This window comes from Heloderma suspectum, chromosome 1 (assembly GCF_057233095.1).
Source record: "Heloderma suspectum isolate Gila_16-S chromosome 1, 16-S_ref, whole genome shotgun sequence".
In the NCBI taxonomy this organism is placed as follows: Eukaryota; Metazoa; Chordata; class Lepidosauria; order Squamata; family Helodermatidae; genus Heloderma; species Heloderma suspectum.
In genome coordinates this window covers 143,691,527-143,717,225 of record NC_139458.1, presented here as the reverse complement: position 1 = coordinate 143,717,225, position 25,699 = coordinate 143,691,527, and the positions used below count along the sequence as shown (strand labels likewise).

Sequence of the window (25,699 nt, the reverse complement as noted above, 5' to 3'; positions counted from 1 at the left end):
AACCCTAAAACAGCCCATGGGTTCTGGGAGGCTTGTCAACCTCGCTGGGTTCACTCGTAATGGCAAGCTATGGTGCTCCCCTGCCAAAGCTCAAATATTAAAAATGGCGGCCACTGCCACAACAAAAAAACCCACAGGGAAATTCACCCATGGTGGCTTCTCATTACACATGAACTAGGTCAGACAGTGGAATGGATGGATATGTGTTTGTTTGAATGAGAGAGTGGGTGTGTGTGTGGGCTGGTGGGCTGGCTCTGGCACTGCCCACTTTTGGCTCCAGCCCTGCTTACCTGTGGCATGAGGGTGCTGACAGATTTCCTCAGAGGAAATACAGCCCTGGGGGGTGGGGGAGTTCCTCACCCCTATATCAGGGAGAATATACTACATTTGTTAACCTTTAAGCCTAGAGTCCTAATCTAAGTGGGAAAGTTACCTCAATGGCGAGTTTTTAAAATCTTATGATTCTAAGTGCCACAGTAACTCAGTTCATACTTTTTAAAAATTGCTTTCTTTAAATCCCTTAAATGAAACACAGACTGCTTTCGGCTCCCACAAACATTTTTGTGTCATATTTCATCACCCACTTTGTTGTCTGTGTTTCATGAAAGAACTCCCCTTGTTGTGCTCCCTGTGCCAAGAGGTACCCATTGCAGAAAACACTGCTCCCCATGGAAGCACTGACAGTATGTACTAACCCAGCATGGCTACTCTTACCGGAACTGTTAACTAACTTCAAAAGGACTGAGAAGCTTTTCATCACGGCTTGGAGGCTACCTTGTGCTCTTATCTATTTGATGAAAGATTTTCATCAGGATTTTCTGTAAAACTTCACCAGGATGTTTTTTTTCTCTTTTCACCTGATTTTTGACTCAGAGCAAGTCCATTTAACTACCAATCATATTTTCCCTGGCTGTATTATTAAAAAAGAGAAGTAAGGGGAGAAAACTCCCACATTTGAAATGTTTGTGAAGTACACTCAAAACATGCTATAAAAATACATATTCATAGTAATAATTGCTGGTAATTAGGACTCGGTCTATGTGCTTACTAGTCTTGCTACTTGCCTAAAGGGAGCTGACCTGTTGTTGATGGTTCCTTCCCAGCCACAGAACCAGCAGAGGGAGCATATTTCTCTAATGGTGATGAGAAGACTCTTACGAGTCCCCTGGACTGCAAGGAGGTCAAATCAGTCCATCCTAAAGGAAATCAACCCTGAGTGCTCATTGGAAGGACAGATAATGAAGCTGAAGCTCCAATATTTTGGCCACCTAATGCGAAGAGAAAACTCCCTGGAAAAGACCCTGATGCTGGGAAAGACTGAAGGCAAAAGGAGAAGGGGACGGCAGAGGATGAGATGGCTAGATAGCATCACGGATGCAATGAATATGAACTTGAGCACGCTCCGTGAGAGAGCGCAGGACAGGAAGGCCTGGCGTGCTATGGTCCATGGGGTCACGAAGAGTCGGACACGACTGAACGACTGAACAACAACACCCAGTTGGGCAAGCATATTATGCCCATTTTAGAACAATTGTGCTAGTTACTGATACTTTTCCAGATTCAAAACAAAGTGCAGGTGATTATTTATAAAGCTCTAAAATATGGCTTGGGTTCTGGGTACCTAAAGGATCAGCTTTTCCTATGCCATCCCTAAAAAAGGTAAAGGTGTCCCCAGCCAGTCTTGTTGGACTCTTGGGTGTGGTGCTCATCTCCATTTCTAAGCCGAAGAGCCAGCGCTGTCCGAAGACGCTTCCGTGGTCATGTGGCCGGCATGACTGAACACCGAGGTGCACGGAACGCTGTTACCTTTCCCGCCAAAGCGGTACCTGTTTATCTACTAGCAATTTCTTGCTTTCGAACTGCTAGGTTGGCAGGAGCTGGGACTGAAGGCGGGAGCTCACTCCGTCACGCGGCACTGGGGTCTCGAACTGCTGTCCTGCCGACCTTCCTGTCTGCAGTTCAGCATCTTAACCACTAAGCCACCGCGGTCCTTATGCCATCCCTAAGAAGTGATTATAAAAACTATTTCAAGTATTAAGGCTTAGGCTTGTCCTCTTTCCCCTGTCTAGTGCGGGAAGGGGGCAGGGGCGGGGAGGAACAAGGAAGAATTCTTCCCACCCATCACCTATACCTTCTTGATCATCTGAGCTCCCATTTAGGGAATATTATAGGCCATCAAAAGTCTTCTGTCAGTTCTTAAGAGGCATTGCCTCAGGGCAATGCACACTGATAGCTCTAGCCACAGAACTCTTAGGGTGCTTCCAGAGGGAGGTCTCCTAGAGGGAACCATCAGAAGGCACTGTACATTTGTTCTGTCTTTTCTTCCTTAGCAGATTTTCTGTGGCAAGAAAAAAAAAATGGAAGAAGCTGTGAGAAAACACAGGATGGCCACATATTGAAGGCATGTCTGGATTCCCTATAGAATTCCATCAAGTGAGGCAGGGCGATTGCACACTAAAAGTCAAGGATCACAGAGTTAGAAGAGATACAGAGCAGTCATCTAGACCAACCCCAATCCCATGACATTATGCTGTTGTTGGAAAACCATAATCTACCGAATCCACAAGGTAAGGCAACAGACGGTAGAAAAGATCCTCCTAGCCATGTGGTGACTGTTTGAAACATTAGCTATGACTAATTTAAACCCCATTGACTACAATAAGACTAAAGCATGACCAACTTTGTCTGCAGCCAACCCTATATTAAATACTTTGTGGAATCACCATTTTAATTCTACTTACACCTGACTGAGAAAAAGCAATGTCTCAGCTTTACTAAAGGGCCCAAAGGCCGATCTACATTGTACCCGCCATTGCAATGAATTCGGTGTCCCGTCGGGTTAAACGCTCTCGCATTAAAACGTGATTATTCACACTCACCCATTTTCCCCATTGCAGTGCTTCATCAAATGCGCAAGCTCGGTTCACACTCGAGCGCTGTGCTGATTTCCTGCTGTTTTCCTGCGCGCACTTGTCTGATCTCGGATGCTAAGCGGGGTCGGCCCCAGTCAGTAGTTGGATGGGTGACCGCCTGGGAATCAGGCTTCCTGCACTGAGCAGGGGGTTGTTCTATCCCCTCAAATGAGACTAAGTTTTACCCCCTCCTATCCCCCGCTCCGGATGGTTGTTTTTTTTAAAATTAAGGTGTTATCCTCACAGAATCGGGGCTTCTCCGCTGTAGTAAAAATGTAACCTAAAAGCCATTGTATGTGTCTTAAGCAGCACGTAGTATTGTAAGAGCTGCGCATGCCTGGAATGAGCAGACAGTAACCCTAAGATAAGGTTGCCAAGCAAACTGCTAGCAACCAATCAAAGTGACATGCTGGCTAAGGAATGCAAGCTGAGGTGATAAAACTGTAGCGCGGGGGTTGCCCAGGGTTGACTCTGCTTTTGAGCGTGAGCTCCATTGTCGAACTGTTTGCAAACAATAAAATCGAGTTGGACCCAGCCTGCAGTTGACTCTCCTCTTTGGGGCAAATTGGACTACCCTCCAGGGGGCGAAACTAGCATTTTGTGCAACATCCGCAATGTTTTTTTTTAATTGAGGTATGATCTTCGAAGATTCGCAGTTGCATAGCTGGAAGAAGACATGGGGCCGTCAAGAGCTGTGATTGGACAGGAGGGAAATACAAATGCTGCATATGGACAGGCGGGGGAGGGGACTACGACTGGATACAGTAGCGAAGGCGGAAAATCAGAGCACATTAAGGGGAAATACCGGGATATTAGGGTATTGAAAGCGGGAGCACGGAAGTGGGAAATTCCGGTTCCAATTCAAGGTGGCTACTGAGTAGTGTGAAAGGCGGGCGGTGAAACCTCATTGGAAGTGAAAAAAAGGCGGTAAGTGTAGATCCAGCAGAAGTGTGGAAGCGATTTATGGTTTTTTTGCCCAGAAAACTGTGGAAGGATTCCACATCATGTAAAAGTAGTCTGTTCTTGTGTTATTTTACTTCATGTGTATATAGTTTGTAAGCCTTACCAATTTCATATTTTATATTGTTTTATGCTGCACTCTGTGGTTTTAATTTTTGTGAACTGCCCAGAGAGCTTCAGCTATTGGGTGGTATAGAAATTAAACAAACAAACAAACATATATATATATATAAACAAACAAATAAACATTTAGCTGTATTGTTCCCATCAGCATCCCATAAACATAAATATCACTGAAAAGGCCTGTTCCCAAACTGCTCCCCTTGAGCTTCTCTCCATCCTGTTTATGAAGAAATTCATGAATTTGGCTAAATTCTTGCCAAAAAAATGAACCAAACAAAATTCTCACCCATCTCTGCCTAGGAACACAAAGGACTGCAAACTGTGCACAGGCATGTAGGTTTGCCATCTTTTTCCTGTCCCTCTGTTACAAAAATTGTGTTCTTTTCCCTGGTAGACTTTCCAATTAGTTTACCAAGAATGAGAGGAGGCAGAGATCTGGTCTAACACGTTAACACATTTAAAGGCACAAACCAGCATCAATAGTATCATAACAAACAACACTGCATTGATTACAAGTTGTTTTAACTATGCAAAATCAGGGAGCCAGGAAGTCAACTATAACTAAGGATCACTTGTTCCTGAATAATTCTGTCCAATTATATTTTGTAGTTTGGCAATTTTATTTTTTATGGTTTTGTTTAAATTATGGAACTTTATTCTACACCCCTGCTTCACTAGGGTGCAGAAGCTACCTTGGCGTGCTAAAAGATAATTTAAAACAAACTGATACTGGGCCACTAACTGGCTGAGATCTTTAATTTCAGATTGCATGGCCTTTACCATTATGGTTGTGGCACTGATGGTCTCTTTTAAACGGCGAGTGAGGCCTAGGATGCTTTTTCTGCAATAATTTCTGGGTATAAACCCAGGGTAACCAATTCTGTAACTAGTTCACCCTCTACTTTGTTTGGTTTTGAATCTGTTTGTTTGGTTTAATTATTACAGTGGCATCACAGTTTTTACTTATTTGTTTTATAAGTTGCCCTATTTTTTTAGTGGTTTGTTACTTTAACGGTGGCCTTCAGGTGGGTCAGCTTCCGGTGTGATCCTCTCTGGTGCAGGTGATGCTTTTATGTGGGTGTGATGGATCTACTTTTTTTTTTTAGCGACTTTTATAGCCGTGTGAGTGGTGAGTAGAACCTGGAATGGACCCTTTTATTTTTCAGTAAGTGGTTCATCTTTTTAGGACTGGATCAGCACCTAATTACTAGGACTGAAATTATCTTGCATCTAAAGGCAAGGATTGGTATGGTGCTGCGAACCTGTGAAGACAAGACAAAACAGACTGCAAGGCAGTAACATATTTATGGATCTTTAAAGACCTTACTTTTAAGTTTATATTTACGCTATTAGCCATAGGTAACAACTGAGGTGGGCGCCCATATAAGATTTTAAACGGTGTCAATTTAATACTTTTCCTGGGGGTGCACTGTATTTGAGTTAAGGCGATTGGCAAGGCCTGTGGCCATTTTAATTTAGTCTCTGAGCAAATTTTAGTTTGCTTTGCCTTGTGTTTAAGAGTTCTCTCATTTTTAGCTGGAGAGTAGATTGGAACTAAGTCTGTACTCAAATATGGGATTAGAGGTCTTTTATAATGCATCTCCTCACTTTTTATTTGTGCGGCTTTTTTTGCAGCCTTATCTGCCAAAGCATTGCTTCTTATTTTTTTCGGGATTGGCACTCTTTTTATGCGCTTTTTCGAGAGTAACTACTGCACATCTTGTGTATCTACAAACACCTCAAGGTTTGGCTTTGGTAACAAGGAATCAGTGAGGTCAGGCCTGATCAGAGTCACCTGACTCAAAATTTTTAATCAGTCATGACAATTTAGATCTGGCTTAGGGAGCAAGGTGGCAGGATGAGGCCTGGGCTTGAAAGCAGGAAAATCTCATAGCGTGACTGGCGTGACGGATAAAAGCGCAGTTGCTGCCACAGCCCTTAAGCAAGCAGGCCATCTCTTTGCGGTTGGATCTAGAGTCTTCGAGTAGTATCCTACAGGTTTCTAGGAAGGACCTGTCCTTTGGGTCAAAACCCCTGATGCCACTCTTTTATTTTCAAGTACATAGAGCTGGTACGGTTTGTCGGGATCTGGTAAGGTCAGAGTGGGTGGTGACACCAAGGCTTGCTTCTGCTTAAGAAAAGCCTTTTCTATTTTATTTGTCCATTTTTAGTGGATGATATTTTTTTTGCCAAAGCTTTATACAGGGGCTTTGCTTTTTCCCTATAATCAGGTATCCACATTTTATAAAACCCAATGAGCCCAAGGAAGGCTTGCAACTCTCGAGGGTCTTTAGGCCTCTGTGTCTTCTGTATGACGTTTAACCGAGCAGTGCTCAGGTCTCTGGTTTCTTTTTGAATCAGGTAGCCCAAGAAGGTGACATGGGTCTGGCAAATCTGAGCCTTTTTTCTTGACACTTTATAGCCTTTTAAGTTTAATTCTTGCAAGAGGGAGATAGTAGCTTTAGCACATGAGTCCTCTGTCTGGGTGGCCAGAAGAAGGTCATTTGAATATTGAAGCAAGGACACCTACGGCTGGTCCTCTTTTTTTTTTTATGGCTACCATCGCCTCTCTCTTTTTTCCCTTTTGCTTTGGGCAGTTTTTTTGCCAATGTCTTTTTTCTTTCTTTTTTTTGTCTTTTCTGCTTTATAGCATTGAAATTTAACAGCATGACTGAAAAACATTTTTTTTATTGCAGGGCATGGTGGAGCAGATCTGGCAATCATACTGTTCTTCTGGCTAAACAGCCAGGGCCCATTAAGATCAAGGGAAGGGCATTTTTATATATGCAAAAAGTTTTAAGCCACCATTTTTGCATCGGCAACTTTATACTTTATGAATTTTGACAGAGTGACAAGCTTGCTTCTGAGCTTATAGAGTGTCTAGACAGTTTAGATTTTGAAAAAGAGCTGGAACACGTGGGGCAGGAACTTTTTCAGGCTTTAGAAGCACAGCTGGGCTTAGAGATGCCACAGGAGAAGGGGAGGGGGAATTTTTTTTTTTTTCACTTTTTAATACAATTTATTGGCCCCCTTTTTTTTTAAACGGAAACTAACTTTTGTAGTTTCTCTTTGAACTTTTTGAAGGCTGTTTCCTTTGTAGTCTGTGAATCTCTCAAAGCCTTGGAAATACAGCTTTTTATCTGAGTGTTGAAGTTACAAATCAAACTGTGCACTGAGCTGATCACAAACAAACACACAATCTACAACAACCGGAGCTTATGGCTATGACAAGCCTCACAGTACTGTTCATGGCAAATCTTTAATAGTCTAAAGTTCTAATCCATGTGCAGAGTGCCTCTCAAAAATCTAAACAATAATGGATCCAAACAAAAAAGCTTTGGGCAATAAAAATGGGATGTTAGCAAAGGCTGTCTGTCTTTTCCTTAGTTTAAGAGTGGAAGGTGTAACCTTACACCTCTTTTAGATTTTTCGACAGATAAGAGCAAGGTCTGCTCAGCTTTCCAGCTGTGATGCTTTAATTTGGGCAATTCTTTTGCAAATCTTACTGTTTCTATTAGGTCTTTATAGTCATCTTCTGGTGGGTCCGGGCAAACCTCCCTTAGCTTTGCTCTTAATAGACTGGCAGAGATAAGCTTACACAGACCTAGACATTGCTCTGTCTTTGTTTCTTTAATTTTGCCACAGTCTTTAAGACTTTGAACAAATCTCTTTCTTCAGAGTTTACAACTTTTTTGTTGTTGTTGTTGTAGCTGTTCTTGCTTCCTCTAACAAACTTGAATACACTGGAAGATGTTTCAACTTAGAAGGAGCTAGACCGAGCGAGACTTGGGGATGTAACAGATGGGTTTTCCGTGGGGAGGGGGCTTTTTTTTCTCTTCCCCCCAGCAACTTCTTCTTTTAACTTAACAGGCCGAATAGGGCAGGGGAAACCCAGGGAGCCTTGGGCAGGATCTCTTAATTTCTAAGCTTTTTTTGTGGGGCTTGAGTCAGGGAGAACAGGGGCTTTGGGCTTCATCACGGAGCATACTATCATGACTTTATAATATTGACTTTTATGTTTTCTTATTTAGTCAGGATTTTTTAATATTTACATTTGCCAAGCATTAATATAAGGCAGCTGATTCCCATGGTTATTAACAATCACTTTATTATATACCTTGGACCCAACATTTTTTTTAGCTTCTCCTAGTTGGCCAGCCAACACTAAATGTTACTCATTCTTTATTACAAAACTTTATGAGCTCATTTTTTGTCATTAAACAACTTAAAATTTTCAAGCATGCATCCTAGTGGGTCTTGGCTATTTTCTGTTACGAAAGTTTTGATCCTATCCTGTCGGCCAATTTTTTTTATTTTTTTCTTTCCCAACTGCTGCTTAAGCAAGGCTCAGTTAGACAAGATTGGGAGATTTGCACTCCCCAGACGGCCCAGACAGTACGATCCAACTTATCTCATAGCTCAGCCTCCAAACGACCCCAGAGTCAGACAGCGTTTCGTCCTGTCCTCCAAAGACCGCCACTCGCCTCGTCTCTTCAAGAGTCCTTTGCTAGCTGGGTTGCCAGGCAACAGCTGCCTCAAACCTCACTGTGAACCAAACAAGGTCCAGGGCGCCCTCCGCTTGGGTTGATCCAGCGTTTGCCTAGCTCTCAGGTCACACAGGGCGTCCTGCCGCGGTGGCCAAATTTGTTACAAAAATTGTGTTCTTTTCCCTGGTAGACTTTCCAATTAGTTTACCAAGAATGAGAGGAGGCAGAGATCTGGTCCAACACAATTTTATTCTGCAGAATAAGGCAACCCTTGGGGCTAATGCTCCAACAAAGGTTACAATCAAGTGATGTGATTCAAAAGTTTATATAGGCAAGACCTTTGGGGCTGTCTTACGCTTGCGCTGTACTAATCTCTTTGTCTAGCTGAGAGGGAAACAGAAGACAGGCAGCATCTTTGACATATCTAGGCATGCGCAGAGAGGTAGCCTTGTACTCTAGTAAACACATTCTTGGCATTCTTGAGTCTCTGATAAGGCGCTGTGTCTTTGTTTAGCATGGCAGTCTCACACTGAGGTAAAACAGACATAGCCTAGCTTATAAAATCATGGGATAACAGACATACTACAACTGAAATTTCTATAACACCTCCTTCTTTGCCTTTAACAGCAGCCTCTAATAAAGTTGGAGAAGCATTTTCTAGAAGGGAGCTAAAGAGATGAGGAAAGCTTCACCTGCATATTTTCTTTATTAAAGCCACCTTTAAAGGCAAAGAAACATGGTTACAACCAAAGTGTCCTGCAAACAAGGGAGCTTTGGAAGACAGAGGACAATGGGCCAAATTGCCATGGGGGCATAAGATTGCATGATCCAAACCTGAGGAAGCAGCTCCTGTGCCTTTAAGAGGGCCAAAGAAAGGAAAACTCTGACAAGTGTACTGTTTCCTATCTTTGATGGGATTATTTAGTAATGATGCCTCCAGTTAGAAAGGCAATTAGCAGAGAAAAAACTGAAAAGGCAAAACAGAAAGACAGGTTGCCACCTGTAACTGTAGTTCTTTGAGTGGTCATTCACACATATGGTCTCTGCGCCTGCGTGGAGCCTCTATTCAGGAAACTTCTATAGCTGAGGAGTTTGGGCAGGATCCTTCCCCCCACCATCTCAGTGCTCATGTCCCTAGCAGGTTCTCACCTATTCCCTCACTTCCTTGAGACCGACGTTGTGGCCTTGGAACCGAGAGAGAAACTATACCTTCAGTACCCAACACTGAACTCGAGTATGACACGGAAGAGGGGATGGTGTGTGGGCTGTGTGAATGCATAGATGACCATTCGAAGAACTACAGTTACAGGTAGTAACCTGTCTTTCTTCTATGTGGTGTCTATGCATCACACATATGGGCAAGTAGCAAGCTAAGTGACAACGGAGGTGGGTCGGCGTCCAATTACAAAACCAATGAGAGGACAGCACGACCAAAAGTACGGTCAGCTCTAGTCCGGGCATCCAGTCTATAGTGCTTCACAAAGGTGGATGGTGTCAACCAGGTCACAGCACAGCACACTTCAGGGATGGCAATCCCTCTGTTGAATGTGACCAATGTCGCGACTTCACAAGTGGAATGAGCTCGGACTGGGGCAGACAGTTCAAGTCCAGCCAGCTCATACTATAGTTCAATAGTCTTTACGACCTAGGATGCAGCCCCACAGCTTCCTTCTTGAAAAGCTGCAGTTTTGGAAAATCCTTTTAGTCTGTACTTTTTACTTAAAGCGGCTCCCAGGCGGTTCCACTGCAATGTGCCCCATCCCCCCGCATTAAATCCTGGGTGTGCCTCTGTGATATGGCTGTAACCTGGCAGTGACATGGTCAACGGGTGGGCCGTCCCTCCCCCCATTCACTCTTTTTCTCCATTGGCAGCAGGGTGCACAGTCTGCAGACTGTGTTTCCCATTCAGAATACCACAGTTGTGCCTTTTTGAGGAGTCAGGATAGCAAAGTAGTTGTTTCGCCAGTCAGAGTAACTAGCCTACCTTTCCCATTCATAAAAATACTACAGTAAGGATTCAGAATTGCGCAGTTGTTGCTTTCACCATTCAGGGTAACTAGCCCGCCTTTTCAATTCATAAAAGTGCTGCAGCACTGTTTCTAGCCTTCACAACTGCGCAGTAGTAGCTTTCGTGTTTCACAGTATGTAGCCTTATTTCAGAGCACAGTACCAGGGGGAGCCTGGACAGGGGTGGGAAACAAGCCTCTCTCATTTGCTGAGTGGCACCTCTCGCCAAGGGGGAGAGGCAGGTTATTGCGGGGGAGGTCACCCACTGAGCTTGCTTTAAGCACTTCCAATCAGCCTCCAGTCAGTTAAGTTCAAATATGATCCTGGTATGAGATTGAGCAACATCACACATGCCTGATGACATGCAGCTCTATCTCCCTGTGACATTTGAATCAGGAGAGGGAGTGCAAGTCCTGAATCAGTGCCTAGACTCAGTAATGGGCTGGATGAGGGCCAATAAACTGAATCCAGGTGTAGCAGCCATATCGGGGGTCAGACTAAGTAGCCTCATGCAGTCTCATGCTTCATGTTCTTGCTGAGCTCTTTCTCCCTTGAATATATTGTTGTAAGCTGACGAGACACAGGAATTCCTTATCTTGTCAAAGGTCATACAATTGTATATCTTGTTCTCTGCTGTTCTCTGCTGTTCTCTCCTTATCATGGCTACCCTATAACCCAGTTCTTGTATTATAAACAATGGTGCTAGGAGAAGAAATGTTGAGGACTGCAACCCCACATGGGAGGGGGAGGAGGAGCCGTTTCATATGTGTCACAATGTCTATAAAAACAATGTGCTGATGTATTTCGGGGCTTCTGGCTCTTTGGAAATGATTCCAGCCTTAAGCCCGTGCATTAAATAAAGAATCTCTTTTTCCTTCACTCTGTGGTCTCTCTGACTCTGGGTTCTGCAACATAAATGGTGCCGTGACTCGGATGTGGCAGGCTCTGAGACAGAGAGGTGGCAGTTGCCTGCTCTTAATCACCGCACCGGGAAGACGAGCTCGGCACATGCCTCCCTTTCTTGGCGCCACCGACCGTTTTGTCGAGTGAATGGGAGAAAGCCTGCACAGGGATCGCCCAAACGGCAGCGAGCAGCAAGAGAACCTTGGGAAGCGGAGGAAGGAACTTGAGCCCTGCCTGTATCGCAGCTGCAATTGAGTTGAAACCCACATTGGAAGCCTTCAGGAGAAAGGCAAGTATATGGGAAAAAGAGGGCCCCGCCTTTAGGGAGAAAGGCCACTGGGCAGAAAAAAAGAGGGCCCCGCCTTATGAAGAAGGTCAGTGTTGGTGGTATACGTATACAAAAAGAACCTACTCCTTGCGGGTAGAAGGGGGGCCTGATCACACCCCCGAGTGGGCGCCAGTACCCAGCACACCAGTACTCAGTAGGAAGCTGAGGAAGCTGGGGAAGCCGCTTTCCGCTCTGGTAAAAAGTGGAAAAAGTGGGTGGCAGGGATGTATGGATGCAGTGGAGAGATTGATGATTGTGTGAGAGGCTACTGCGGTTTCTGACGCATACCGTTGACCGTCCGGGTGCCCAGGCCAGTAGCAAAGTGCGTGGTGTGTAAAATCCTCTTGTGTCGGCCAGTGAGACCCCTTACTCACTGACCAATTCCCATTCCCTAATTGTGTCTGTCTTCAATTTAGGAGGGAAGCTATGGGTGGTGGGGGAAGCAAACCTTGCACCCCCTTGGGATGTATGCTAGCAAATTTTAAGAAAGGTTTTAGTGGAGATTATGGGGACCCCCCCATGAATCCTCAACGGTTTCAGACTTTGTGTGAAATAGAGTGGCCATCTTTTGGTGTAGGATGGCCTAGTAAAGGCTCTTTAGAGCCCAGCAAAATCAGCCGTGTATATGCCATTGTGGTTGGGAGACTTGGGCACCCCGACCAATTTCCCTGCATAAACTCGTGAGATTCCATAGTCCACGCTTCTCCTCCATGGCTAAAGAAACGCCTAGAATCCCAGGCAAAAGTTTTGGTGCTCAGAAAAGAAAAATTGGCCAAAAAAAAAAAATTACAACCGGTGTTAGAAGCCTCGTGTAAAGATCTGGCAGAGCTAACGGCGTTTCCACCTGCTTATGCCCTGCTTCCACCACGGGCCCATGTTACTGTAAGACCGCCCCGTTGAGATCCAGATCCTGTGGCTCCTGAGCCCCTGCCATCCCCCCTACAGAGGCATTGCCCCTCGCTTTGACTTAGAACTGTCGCCATCAGTTTCAAGCCCCACCGGCAGTAATTCGCCGATTTCAGCTACGGTCCTCAACTCCCAGATATTGTCTGCCGAGACTTTCATCTCTACGGGATCGGGAGGTTCCCCTCTTACACCTCAATCAGCATTAATAAAAGAAACTGAAGAATTGAAGTGTTGGGCAGAAGATTTAATAAAATCGGCAGTGACCCTTAAAAAGATGTGTTCTCACAAAAAAGGGGAGGCGAGCTCGTCTATTGCTCAAGACTTGCACCCCCTTGAGATGTATGTCAAACAAAGAAGGAAAAAGGTGTTTTGTTTTTTTTTTTTTTAAAGATTCAGAATAGAGAGAGAAAACAGCAAAAAGCTCAAGGTCGAGCTGAGAGAAAAAAAAGAACAAGACCTGAGGCTGTTAATTAGAAAAATGTTGCAGGACAGTCTGGCTTTTAACAAAGCGTGGAAGCGTGTAAGGCCGAAGAAGAAGCTGTTAGCCTAGCGCGCCGAGAGCGGGGGGGCAGGAAAATTGCCCACAACGTTCTGAGTTGTGCGACATCATCACCTCGCCTAATTGAGATGAAATCCCTAAGAAATGGAAACTGAAAATGAAGACCCAGAAGATGAAGGCAAAATAAAAAATAAAGGTGAAGAATCAGCCCCCAGAGCACAGGCTAGACCCCTCTTCGAGTGAAAAGTGTGCCATAAGACTGTCCCAAAGCAGAATGAAGTGGAAAAACCATGATGAAGATCTCTGTCAAGGTAGCCGTGTTTAGCTTTGAACTGTGTTAAAATTGCATAGAGCCTGTAGTTACTGACCATCGGCTATATGATTTCTGAAGAGTGTAACCATTAAGCTTTTGCCGTGGGATTCCCTGCAATGAAGAAATCTCACTGATTTAAGTGTCCAGTGTTACACTGCCTGAGTGTGTGCGCTGAAGAGACCGAGAAACCAGACAGCATGTTCCTGGCCAAGCCAAAATCACGCTACTACCATGCGCCTGAAAGCTGCAATAAACTGTGTAAGCTGGGAGACCCAACCTGATTGAGAAGAAAAGAAGATACTGGAGCAACTGTCTTAAAAAACAATGAGATCTGTGTAGCTGGCTGGCTGACGCTGTCAGTGATGTTACAACTTTAAATTAAGACTGTTTTCCTGTTTGAGACCCCAGCGAAGAAAGCTGACCCGAGTTATTTGTTGCCCGTGCCAAAGCAAGAATTTGGCTGCCCTGTACCTCATAGTGTCCTGTTTTGAGCTTGGGATTTACAAATACAAACAAACTGAGAAGCTTGCCTTTGAAGTCCTGCAAATCACCCCACCGCCTCCCCGAAGATTAATGGCTGCCTGAAAAATGCAAGTATAAGGCGATGCCCATCACCCCCCAACGTCCTGAGTTTCGGCACTCAGTGTTTCAGTGCTTTCATGTACCAGGTTAGAAGAGAGAAAAAAAAGAGTAAGTTTTTAAAATGTCTATGAAAACCTGACAGAAGTAAAATAAAATTTACAGAGGAGTTGCCCAGGTTAAAGCGTCACGGCTAGAGAGCTGAGCTGTGCCGCTCTGTTTAGACAGAGGCCTTGCTAAAAAGTTAAAGGCCCTTGTCTGTCAGAAGGGGTGTAGGGCCACACTTTCCCTTTTTAAACTGATGCAAAAGTGGAGAGCCTTTGCTGGAAACATCTCATCTTCATTGCCCAGAGCCTTCTCTGTTTGCCTCCATCATCATCTGCGCTTTTTAGAGACACTCTGCACATGGACTAACATTTTAAATTGTCAAAGACTTGCCATGGACAGTGCTGTGAAGCTTTTGATAAACTTGAACTCTCATCACTGTGGACCGTGTGTCTGTGTTTGTAGTCAGCTCAGTGTACAACAAGCTAAGTTTGATCTATGACTTTTAGATTTCCTTCTGCTAGAACTCACGCAGCATAGAGTTGCCGATGCAAAAATGGTGACCTAGAACTCTTTGCATGTGTGGGTATGCCCGTCCCTTCATTTTAATGGGCCCTGAGCATGCCAGAAGAGCAGTATAATTGCTGGATCTGCTCCGTCATGCCTTACCGTGCTAGAAGTGCTTTCCATTCATTGTGTTAAATTGCAGAAAAAAAGTTTGTTGTGTATATTTTATGATTTCTTAAATATCATAAAATATATGTGATATTTGCAGATTAGTGTTAGTTGCAACTCCAAATAATACTGAGTGTGGTTCCCAATGGATGACAAGAAGAAAAGACAAAAGGCAAGTCGAGAAAGAGAAGAAGAGCCTATCCCAAATGTGTGTCATTGAGACTAGTGTAAGGCAGAAAGGTTTAAGTAAGTGAGTTTAACTTGAAAAAGACAAATAAAGAGACAAGGCTGGTGCATGGAGCAAAAAGTTTTATGTAAAAAGTTTGAAACATGATCTGCAATACAGGCAGATCAGCAAAAAAAAGAGAAAAAATTTGTCTTCCCATACTAATGAATAAAAGTGTTATCAAGCACTTTGGGAAGCGAAGTTGTTTACAGGAAGCTGTGCCTGAGAACCAAACACTTCTAGCCTATGCTGAAAATGCTTGCTAGTGTTGTACTGCCTCATGGGTAACATGTATGGTATAAAACCCATTTAGCCCAATAGCTCGTGGTTCAGAGAAGCTGTGTGATCCAACCATTAAGTACGCCTGTGTGCTGTAAGTTACCCAATAAAGTCTCCTTATAAGTAAACCCCCCCGCTGGAATCCCAAAACACAAGTGGGGCTAGAGCGCCTCACCCAATATCATGTTCTTCTTCATGTTCTTGCTGAGCTCTTTCTCCCTTGAATATATTGTTGTAAGCTGACGAGACACAGGAATTCCTTGTCTTGTCAAAGGTCATACAATTGTATATCTTGTTCTCTGCTGTTCTCTGCTGTTCTCTCCTTATCATGGCTACCCTATAACCCAGTTCTTGTATTATAAACAATGGTGCTAGGAGAAGAAATGTTGAGGACTGCAACCCCACACGGGAGGGGGAGGAGGAGCCATTTCATATGTGTCACAATGTCTATAAAAACAATGTGCTGATGTATTTCGGGGCTTCTGGCTCTTTGGAAATGATTCCAGCCTTAAGCCCGTGCGTTAAATAAAGAATCTCTTTTTCCTTCACTCCGTGGTCTCTCTGACTCTGGGTTCTGCAACACAGGCAACATGGAAGCCCTCTGGGTGAGTGGTTCTTGAGGCTCATTGCCTGTTCTGGATGGGGTTGCATTCCCTTTGTAGTCTGGAGATAATCCTTGATCCATCGTTGTTGCTGGAGGCCCAAGTGGCCACAGAGGCTTGGAGAGCCTTTTACCAGCTTTAGCTGGTTCCCGAAGTACAGCCTCTCCTGGACAAGGATAGCTTGACCACAGTGGCATTAATAACCTCATGAGTGGATTACTGCAACGCACTCTATGTGGGGCTGCCTTTAAGGCTACTCTGTAAGTTGTAGCTAGTGCAGAATGCAGCAGCTCAGCTGTTGTCGGGAGCTGCCCCCTTTCAGCGTGCAACTCCCTTGCTGAGGGAACTGCACTGGCTGCCTATTTGTTACCGGGCCAGGCTTAAGGTATTAGTAGTAGTGTACAAAGCCTAAAACAACTTGGGACCATGATACCTGAGAGAGTGGCTTCTTCCTTACCAATCTGCCTGGTCACTGAGGTAATCAGAGGGCATGCTCCTGGTGGTTCCCACATGGACCCATGGCCCAGTTGGAGTCCACCATGAAAAGAGCCTTCAGTGTGGTGGCCCCTTCCTGTGGAACTCCCTGCCTTTGGAGGTCAGGCAGGTGCCAACATTGTATCCCTTCCAGTACCTCCTGGAGACATTGTTATTTCTAGAGGCCTTCCTTGAGTGACCAGCCGCGGGTTATTAAATTTGGCCTTTTCAGAACTTGTCTCTTCTAAAATATTCTGTTTTAACATGGTGTTTTATTCTTTTATCCTTGCTGTTCACCACTCCGAAACCTCTTGATGTGGAGTGGTATATAAATACTGTAAATAAAATAAATAAATCTGTATAGGAAGCAAGAGAAAATGAGCATGTGTTCGTGGCTAAGAGATGCACGCAGTCCTAATGAGAAACTGTAGCTGTCCCAAGCTCAGCCCTTCACAAAAAAACCCACCGGAGTTGCAGTGAACAATCTCACTCTCACACACTCTCTCTCTCTCTCTCTCTCACACACACACACACTGGCTCTCTACATAGTGTTCATCAGTCTTTAAGTTTTACAAAACACAGAAATGTGACTGTTTTTCTTTGAGTCCACAGAATAAAATCTGAGCGTAGAATAATCTGCTGTGTCCTGCCTATTGAACCCTGTGTTTGCAGCTATTTCTACACCAGCCTAAAATCCTGCATTTAAAATGGGGCTTTCTGCTTCCATTTTAAATGCAGGATCAGAACTGACTCCCTTTACACAGGCTTCCTTGCTGCCCTTCCGCCTCCCCCCTCCTTCTCCCCATATCTGAGTCTTCTATTATCTTTCATTGATCTCGCTCCTCTTCTTGCCGCTTTAAGGCTTTTCACAGAGGAAACTGAAGCGGAACACAATGGGGTAATTTGATAGCTCATTATCTGCAATCTATTTAAAAACGGAACAAAGGGCATTTAGTGCAGGAGGGCCAGGGCGTTATGTAAAGAGCCCGCAAACTTCCTTGAAGGAGAAATCTCAATCGCAGGATAAAAGCTGTGTGTGAAGGCCCCTTAGTGTTTCAGGGAGGGTTTAATTTGATCAGGGATGGTTTTAATCATTGTGTGATTATAAAAGATAAAGAACAGAAATTGATTAAGTTGCAAAGAAGAAAGAAGTTGGGCTGAACAGGAGGTAAGCATATTTTACTTGAGAAGTAAATCAGTAGATGGGAGTGATTTCCAAGTGGGAGTTAGGAGACCTCATTACTGAATCTTTATACTGTTATTTAAAATAATACATTGGATGGCTGGCACAGGAGAAGGGACCAGATGGAGCTGGATGGAGGAACCATTTCTTGGCAGCGATGCTAAGCTGTTCTAGTGCTCTGGATGCACTTTTACATCATTCTGACAATATGTATACTGAATTAATAGAACAAAACAAAATTTCCAAGCATGGGTGTGTAGTAAAAATGTAACCTAAAAGCCATTGTATGTGTCTTAAGCAGCACATAGTACTGTAAGAGCTGCGCATGCCTGGAATGAGCAGACAGTAACCCTAAGATAAGGTTGCTAAGCAAACCGCTGGCAACCAATCAAAAGTAACACGCTGGCTGAGGAATGCAAGCTAAGTGATAAAACTGTAGTGCGGAGGTTGCCCAGGGTCGACTCTGCTTTGAGCGTGAGCTCCTTTGTCGAACTGTTTGCAAACAATAAAATCGAGTTGGACCCAGCCTGAAGTTGACTCTCCTCTTTGGGGCAAATTGGACTAGCCTCCAGGGGGCGAAACTAGCATTTTGTGCAACAAACTGACGAGCAGCCAGGAGTCCCTTGGACCACCCTGGGGTCAAACGACAGAACCGGCAAAGGTGCCTGTGGGGCGCGCCGGACCGCCTTTGAGGTCTGCCACGGCACCAGAGAACGGGGGTCGGGACACCCAGGAGGTTAAAGGCGTAGACTCCATTGATTGAGTCAACCAGGCTGAACGGGTCTGAAGAGACGGCACTAGGGTGTTGGGCAGAGTAAGTACTTGATTTCCCTTCTGTCTTTCTGTTTGAGTTGCCTTCGGAGCGTCTGAGGTTTGTCAGACTCTGTGTAAACGTCTGAGGTTTGTCAGGCTCCGTGTCAGTGTCGGAGGTTTGTCAGGCTCCGTGTATGGTTTCAAACAGAGGTAGGCACAATGGGGGCGGGTAGCTCCCGTTTAGAAAGCTCTGCCACTCCCTTGGGATGCATGCTAAAGAACTTTAGCAAAGTCAAGCGTCTGAGGTTTGTCAGACTCCGTGTACTAAGATGTCGAAAGGCAAGCTGGTTACACTCTGTCAGTTGGAATGGCCAGCATTTGGAATTAGTTGGCCAGACATAGGATCCTTTGGTGTAAATCTTGTAAATGCTGTATATAAAAATGTGGTGAATAATGGGCAATGGGATCAATTCGCCTATATTGATAGTTGGTTAAATTGGTGCGGAAAGAATCCCCCTTAGTTACAGAAGTGTAAATGTGTAAATGTGTTACTGGCAAAGGACCACAGGGGCAAGAGACCCCGGGTGGTGTCTGAATCAAGTAGTAAGAGATAAATTTGCCTCAGGGAAGGTGAGGTTATCAGCATTTGGATGAGTGCCAACCAAAATCCACTGAAGGTGAGAAAAGGTTGAATATAAAGTTCAATATTGTAAAGTCATGATGGTATGCTCCGAGGTGAAGCCCAAAGCCCCTGTTCCCCCCGATTCAAGCCCCACGGAAGGAGCTTGAAGACTGGGAGACCCTGCCCAAGGTGCCCTGAGCTCCCCCCCCCCCCGTCTGATTCGGTCTGTTAGGTTGGGAGGAAAGGTTGTTGGGGGAGGGAGGGGGCCCGCCAGAGACAGTTTGTCTGCCACCGTATCCAAGTTTGTTAGAAGAAGCAAAAGCAGTTGAAAAAGTTGCAACTTCTGAAGAAAGAGATTTGTTTGATGACTTAAAGACTGTGGCAAAATCAAGAAACAAAGACAGAGCAAGTTCTTAAAATATCAGGGTCTGTGTGAGCTTATCTCTGTCAGCCTACTCAGAGCAGAGCCAAGGGGGACTTGCCTAACCCCCCTTCGCCGTGGCTGGTTTAGCCTTAGCAAGCAGAGAGGCTGGAAGGTGTCTGTGAGGACTGACAAAAGAGTGAGATTTGCAAAAAAACAAACAAACAAGAAAAGCATCACAGCTGGAAAGCTGAGCAGCACTGCTCTGTTCTTATCTGTGGAGGAATCTAGAAGAGGTGTAAGGTTACACCTTCCCCATTCGAACTGATGAAGAGACATAGAGCTTTTGTTAAAACGCATCCCTTCTTTATGGCCCAAAGCCTTCTTTGTTAGAGGCACTCTGCACATGGACTGGAACTTTGGCCAGTTAAAGACTTGCCGTAAAAAGTACTGTGAGGCTTGTCATAGCCTTAAACTCCCGTTGTTGTAGATTGTGTGTTTGTTTGTGATCAGCTCAGTGTACAGTTTGATTTGTGATTTCAACACTCAGATAAAAAGCTGCATTTGACTGAAAGAACTGGGTATATTTAGCCTTGAGAAGAGAAGACTGAGAGGAGATCTGATAGCACTCTTCAAGTACTTAAAAGGTTGTCCCAGAGAGGAAGGCCAGGATCTCTTCTCAATAATCCCAGAGTGCAGGACACGGAATAATGGGCTCAAGTGACAGGAAGCTGGATTCCAGCTGAACATCAGGAGAAACGTCCTAACTGTTAGAGCAATATGACAATGGAACCAATTACCTGGGGAGGTGGTGGGCTCTCCCACCCTGGAGGCATTCAAGACGAGGCTAGACAGCCATCTGTCAGGGATGCTCTGATTTAGATTCCTGCACTGGGCAAGGGGTTGGACTCGATAGCCTTGTAAGCCCCTTCCAACCCTACTATTCTATGATTCTATGATTTCCAAGGCTTTGATTTCATTTACCCTAATGAAGCATACAGATACAAATTGCTAGAGATTCATAGACTACAAAGGAAACAGCCTTCAAAAAGTTCAAAGAGAAACTACGAAAGTTAGTTTCCCTTTAAAAAGGGGGCAGCAAATTCTCTTAACTTAAGAGGTGAGAGAGAGAGAGTCCCCCACTCTCCCGTGATACTTCTAAGCCCAGCTGTGTTTCTGAAGCCTAAGAAAGTTCCTGCCCCATGTGTTCCAGCTCTTTCTCAAAATCTGAACTGTTCTGACGTTCCATTTGCTCAGAGGCAAACCTGACACTCTGCCAAAACTCATGCAGTGTGGAGTTGTCGATGCAAAAATGGTGGCTTGGAATTCTTTCCACATATGAGAACGCCCTTCCCTTGATTTTGATGGGCCCTGACCATGCAGTCAGAGGAGCAGTATAATGGTTAGATCTGCTCCACCATGCCCTACTATACAAAACAAATGTTTTCCAGTCATGGTGTTAGATTTTAATGATATGAAAAAGGTATAAAAGAAGGCAGAAGAAAGTAGCAGACAAAAAGGCTTAAAAAAAGAAAGAAAGCTTATCCCAAATGTGTGTCGTTGAAGATCTAAGCAAGCGAGTCTCTGTCGAAGCAATGGCAAACAGCCTAACTTGCAGAGAAAACAAAGAGTTAAAACTGGTGCATGGCACAGAGAATTTGAAACATGATTTGCAGAACAGGCAAGCCAAAAGATAAGTGTGCCTGTTACAAGAGGGAGGCTATAGTAGCCATAAAAAGGGGTGAAGCCCCCGTATGAAGCTTTAACAAAAATATTACCCACTAGAAGTGGACAATTAAAATAAAAAAGGCTTTTCTTAAATTGAAGCAAGCCTTAATATCACCGCCTGCTTTAGCCTTATCAGACCCCAGATCATGAAGTTTTTAGAGCTATGGTGCACATGAGAGCACATAAAAAAGTGCCATTCCTGGAAAAAGGAAAAGGCAATGCTGGCAGCCACCATGGGCGGAGATATAAACAGCAGCTTGAGAGCACAGAAGTGACCGGGGGGGGGGGGGGGCAGAAAAGGAAAGGGCCAACCGGGGCTCAATAAATGTGCGTATTACCGAGAGAAGAGACATTGGAAGAAAGATTGTCCAGAGCTGAAAAAAAAGAGAAAAGAGAAAAACCCTGAAGGCTGCCAAATGCTGGCAGGGTCCTCCAGTGGGGGGGAGTCTAGCTGAAGGGCCACCACCCTACGAACAAACGCTCGGGAGAATCCCAAGGTAAAAGTAAGGGTTGGTGGCGAGGACTGTAAAGCCCTAGTAGATACTGGAGCCACATTTTCTATGATCCCTGTGAAGCCCCCCAGCAAGAGAAAGTGGAAAGCATGTAACTATAGAAGAAATTAAAGGGAAAAACAAACAAACTAAATTGCCCCTGTGTAAGCCCCTCCTCACGAAGACTGGAAATAACATACTGGAACATGCCTTTGTAGTTTCATCTGCATACCTGGTTGCCCTCTTGGGGCGGGACTTGTTAACAAAACTGCAAGCTAAAATCTTCTTCCGTGATAATCAGATTGTAGTACAGCTGCCAGCAATGCAGGGCTCAAATTATCGAATGGCCCTTCAAGCAATCAAGATTGTGTCAGAGGCCAAAGGGACTGAGATTTTAGAGAATGTTAATCCATGTGTGTGGGCAGACAGAACCCCTGCCCGACCAAATGCATAACACAAATTAAAATCTTCTTTAAAAAGGGAGAGCCCTGTGTGCGTGAGGCAGTATCCTCTGAAAAAAGCCACCTGTGCAGGCTTGAAGCCGCTCATTGAGAAGTTCAAAAATTATGGTTAGCTAATAAAGGGATCATCCCCCTTTAGCACCCCAATTTTGAGTGCGCCCGAGGCAGATAGCACCTCCTTCAGGTTGGACCAAGACCTGAGAACAGTGGCTGACTGCCCTTTGTGCCTCAAAAATGATTCAAAGATGCTTGAGCCCCCAGCTCAAATGAGAAGTCGCCCATGCGCTTACTATCCTTTTCAGAGATTTCAAATTGACTTTTCAGAGTTGCCCCAGACTCATGGCTATCGGTACCTGCTAGTAATGATAAAAGCAATTGACTGCACCGCTCAGACAGTAGCCAAGATCCTGTTAAAAAGTAATCCCTAAGCTCTTGTTACCTAAAGAGAGTGAATCAAATCAGGGGCCCCATTTTGTTGGACAAGTGACGCAAGTAGTGGCCCAGGCATAACAAACTAACTAGAAGCTACACCCCCCTTGGAAACCTCAATCCACAAGTCAAGTTGAGAAGATGAACCGCACCTTAAAGACAATGCTCATTAAAATTTGTTTAAAGATTAAGTTGAAAGGCCACAGGCCTTGCCAATCACCTTGACTCGAGTATGGTGCGCCTCCAAGGGAAGTATTAAATTGACACCTTTTAAACGTTCCACAAGTGCCCACCTCGGATATTACCTATGGCTGATAGCTTAAATGTGAATTTAAAAGTAAAAGTTTTAAGATTCAAGGTTATGTTACTGCTTTGCAGTCTGTTTTGTTTTCACAGGTTTGCGACACCGCACCAATCCTGGCCTTTAGATGCTCCAGTGCATAATCTCAATCCCAGCGATTGGGTGCTAATCCAGTCCTAGAAAGATGAACCACCTACCAAGAAGCAGAAGGGTCTGTTTCAGATCCTACTTACCACTCCCATTGCTATGAAAGTCGCCAAAGAAAAGAAGTGGATTCATCACACTGAATAAAGGCATCACCTGCACCAGAGAGGGTCACACCGGAAGCTGACCCACCTGAAGGTCACCGTTGGAATAATGAACCCCTGAAAGGACTCAAGTAGCTCTACAGAAAGGGGGCGCTCTCGTTTCAAGGGTTCCTGATGAACGGAACAAAACTGAGTTCCAAAAGTTTAAAAAAAAAGTGTTTTTGTTGTCAACATTCCAGTAGCTAGAACAAGGGCGTCCCAGGCCTCACTTGCTGTTTAGAGAAAACCGTCAATGCCACAGCAATAATAGTTTGCGCCTTTAAGTGCGTAGTCCACCGCTGGACCAAAGAGAGTATAAATTTGAGAAAAGCCTTTTGAGGGGGGAATTGTAGTAAAAATGTAACCTAAAAGCCATTGTATGTGTCTTAAGCAGCACATAGTACTGTAAGAGCTGCGCATGCCTGGAATGAGCAGACAGTAACCCTAAGATAAGGTTGCTAAGCAAACCGCTGGCAACCAATCAAAAGTAACACACTGGCTGAGGAATGCAAGCTAAGTGATAAAACTTTAGCGCGGAGGTTGCCCAGGGTCGACTCTGCTTTGAGAGTGAGCTCCTTTGTCGAACTGTTTGCAAACAATAAAATCGAGTTGGACCCAGCCTGAAGTTGACTCTCCTCTTTGGGGCAAATTGGACTAGCCTCCAGGGGGCGAAACTAGCATTTTGTGCAACAGGTGCAATTTCTAAATCTTTATTTGCAAGGTGCTGCATTTATTTATTTTTTTCCAGAGCATTCATCAGTTCCCATCAAGTGTGGTGTGACTGGTGAGTTTGGTTGATTTGGCTCACCCAGACGTTGCTGTTCTGGCCTGTTTTGCACAATACAGACTAAGGCCCGGAATGGCTATTGAAACATAGGGGGTATTTCCACCAGCGATTTACTCTGAGCTGACTGCGTGTTGAGGCTGTTAGGGACACATGACGTGGCCATCCAGGAGCCACCTCGGAGCTCATTGTGGAAAAACTGGATTTCCTGAGGCTGCTTAAGGTCCGTTTCTTTTCCTCAAGTTGGGTTCCCTGGTAGAGTTGCTGTGTGCCCCAACCCCCACATTGACCTCAGGTATGCTAGCCCTGCCCAGGGGTGTGCCGTTCACCATGACCCCAAGGGGTCAAGGGGTGTTTCCCCAGTGTTTTCCCCACCTGCGTTTCCCTGACGTTTCCGCCATTTCCCCGCTGGCCACCAGAGTTCTTTTTTTTAAAGTACAGGATTAAACTGAAACAGTGCTTTAGCGCTACATTGCGAACCAGAAGTAAGCCACCAGCCACCAACTGTATTGATGCTGGACATTTAAAGTCGTTACTCTGTCAGGGGCTAAGGCTTACCCTACTAAAGGAGCCATGGGGTGAGGTGTGCATACTGAAGTTCCTGGCCAGATCACAGCTCTACAGTTAGAGGTAGTTACTGCTGAATCTTCAGCTGCGCATTTAGAAGGCATCACTATCAATCCACAGTGAAAAAAAAAGCCCCAGTTCTCCAGCAGCACCTCTACCCGCCCTCTCGCTATCTCATTACAACAGTACTGCACATTTCCCCCATCAATACACATACCCCCATCTCAACATTTCGCTATCATTGTGCGATAGCTCATTAGTTCAGGGGTTCCCCCTAACTCCCGTTGTGCTCACTGGGGCTTGTTCCTGAAACTGCACTATCGTGCATTTGTGCTATTGTGCAATAGCACATTTATTCGGGGGTTCCTGCTAATGCAGTAGTGGGGGTGGTTAGAGGAAAAGGGAAAAAATGGTGGAATCGGGCATAGGTTGGGGAAGTAGAACACTAAGACCCAGAGTACATCATGCATTCATCGGGTGAAAGGCAAACTACCTCCCCTAATAGCTGTGAAGCGCTATTTTGAAAGCTGTGTGGCTCTGATGTTTGGTTCAAGGCTTTTCGGGAGTAATTAATGCCAGTTTCAATTGCTTCAGGGGGCAGGAGAAAGGGGGGGAGAGCCGGGGGGGGGAAGCCTCTCTGATTCGTTGAGCAGCCCCTACCAGTCTGATGACGTTCGCTTCCAATCTCCCCCCACCCGGAAGTATGTTTCCGTCAGCAACTTATAATAGTACAGGGAACTCGTTTGTGGAGCCCTGTGCGGAGCCATGTCGATTCTATGAAAAATCCGGTATTCCTCTGTTTGCTTCACCCTTATGTTGTTGTGGAAACACAGCCATGTTTTCCATGGAGGTTTTAGAGCTTATTACATGTGTCCCATCTAGTCCGGTGTGACTGGTGAGTTTGGTTGATTTGGCTCACTTGGAAGTTGCTGTTCTGGTCCATTTTTCTTCAATACGGACTGTTGCCTGGAATGGGTATTGGAAGATTTTTTTGTGGATGTTTTGTGGCGTATTGCATCCCTGCCACGGAGTTATGTATGACTGGTGAGTTTGGTTGATTTTGCTCATTCGGAAATGCCCGTTCCAGGCCATTCCGTTCTGTTCCGGATGTGTTTTGGACATTATAGGGTTGATAATAATACAATACTGCAAGGGTTTTAGTCTTAAAATATTGTTCTCAAGTGTTTCTAATACATGCCACTATTTTTGGCATGCCTTTTTAATATAAAGAGACCGTTCCGGCCTGTTCTGTTCTGGCTTTTACCCCGTCCCTATTTAAAGTAAAAAAAAAAAAAAAGTCATGTGTGAGAGAGAGATAACCCACTAGGACTCTTCTAGATCTAAAAGGTAGGTAATGGTTCCCTCCTTCTTTGGGCCATTTTCCCTTTTCTTTTTGTCCATCTTACAATGCAAA

General features: G+C 44.8%; 1 protein-coding gene across 2 annotated transcripts in view; it reads right to left on the bottom strand.

Moving 5' to 3' along the window:
• LOC146358229 (olfactomedin-4-like) overlaps positions 1 to 23,326 on the bottom strand; it is a 41,907-nt gene extending 18,581 nt beyond the window's left edge. Inside the window, exon 1 of one of the 2 annotated variants that reach the window (XM_084805977.1) lies at positions 22,881 to 23,326. In XM_084805977.1, the coding sequence (XP_084662103.1) occupies positions 22,881 to 22,889 (9 nt within the window). In that variant the 5' untranslated portion in view covers positions 22,890 to 23,326. Of the gene's footprint in view, positions 1 to 2,879; positions 3,257 to 22,880 lie in introns of those variants that run through there. The other variant, XM_084805986.1, reaches the window with a different exon arrangement.
• Between the last annotated feature and the right edge of the window lie 2,373 nt (positions 23,327 to 25,699).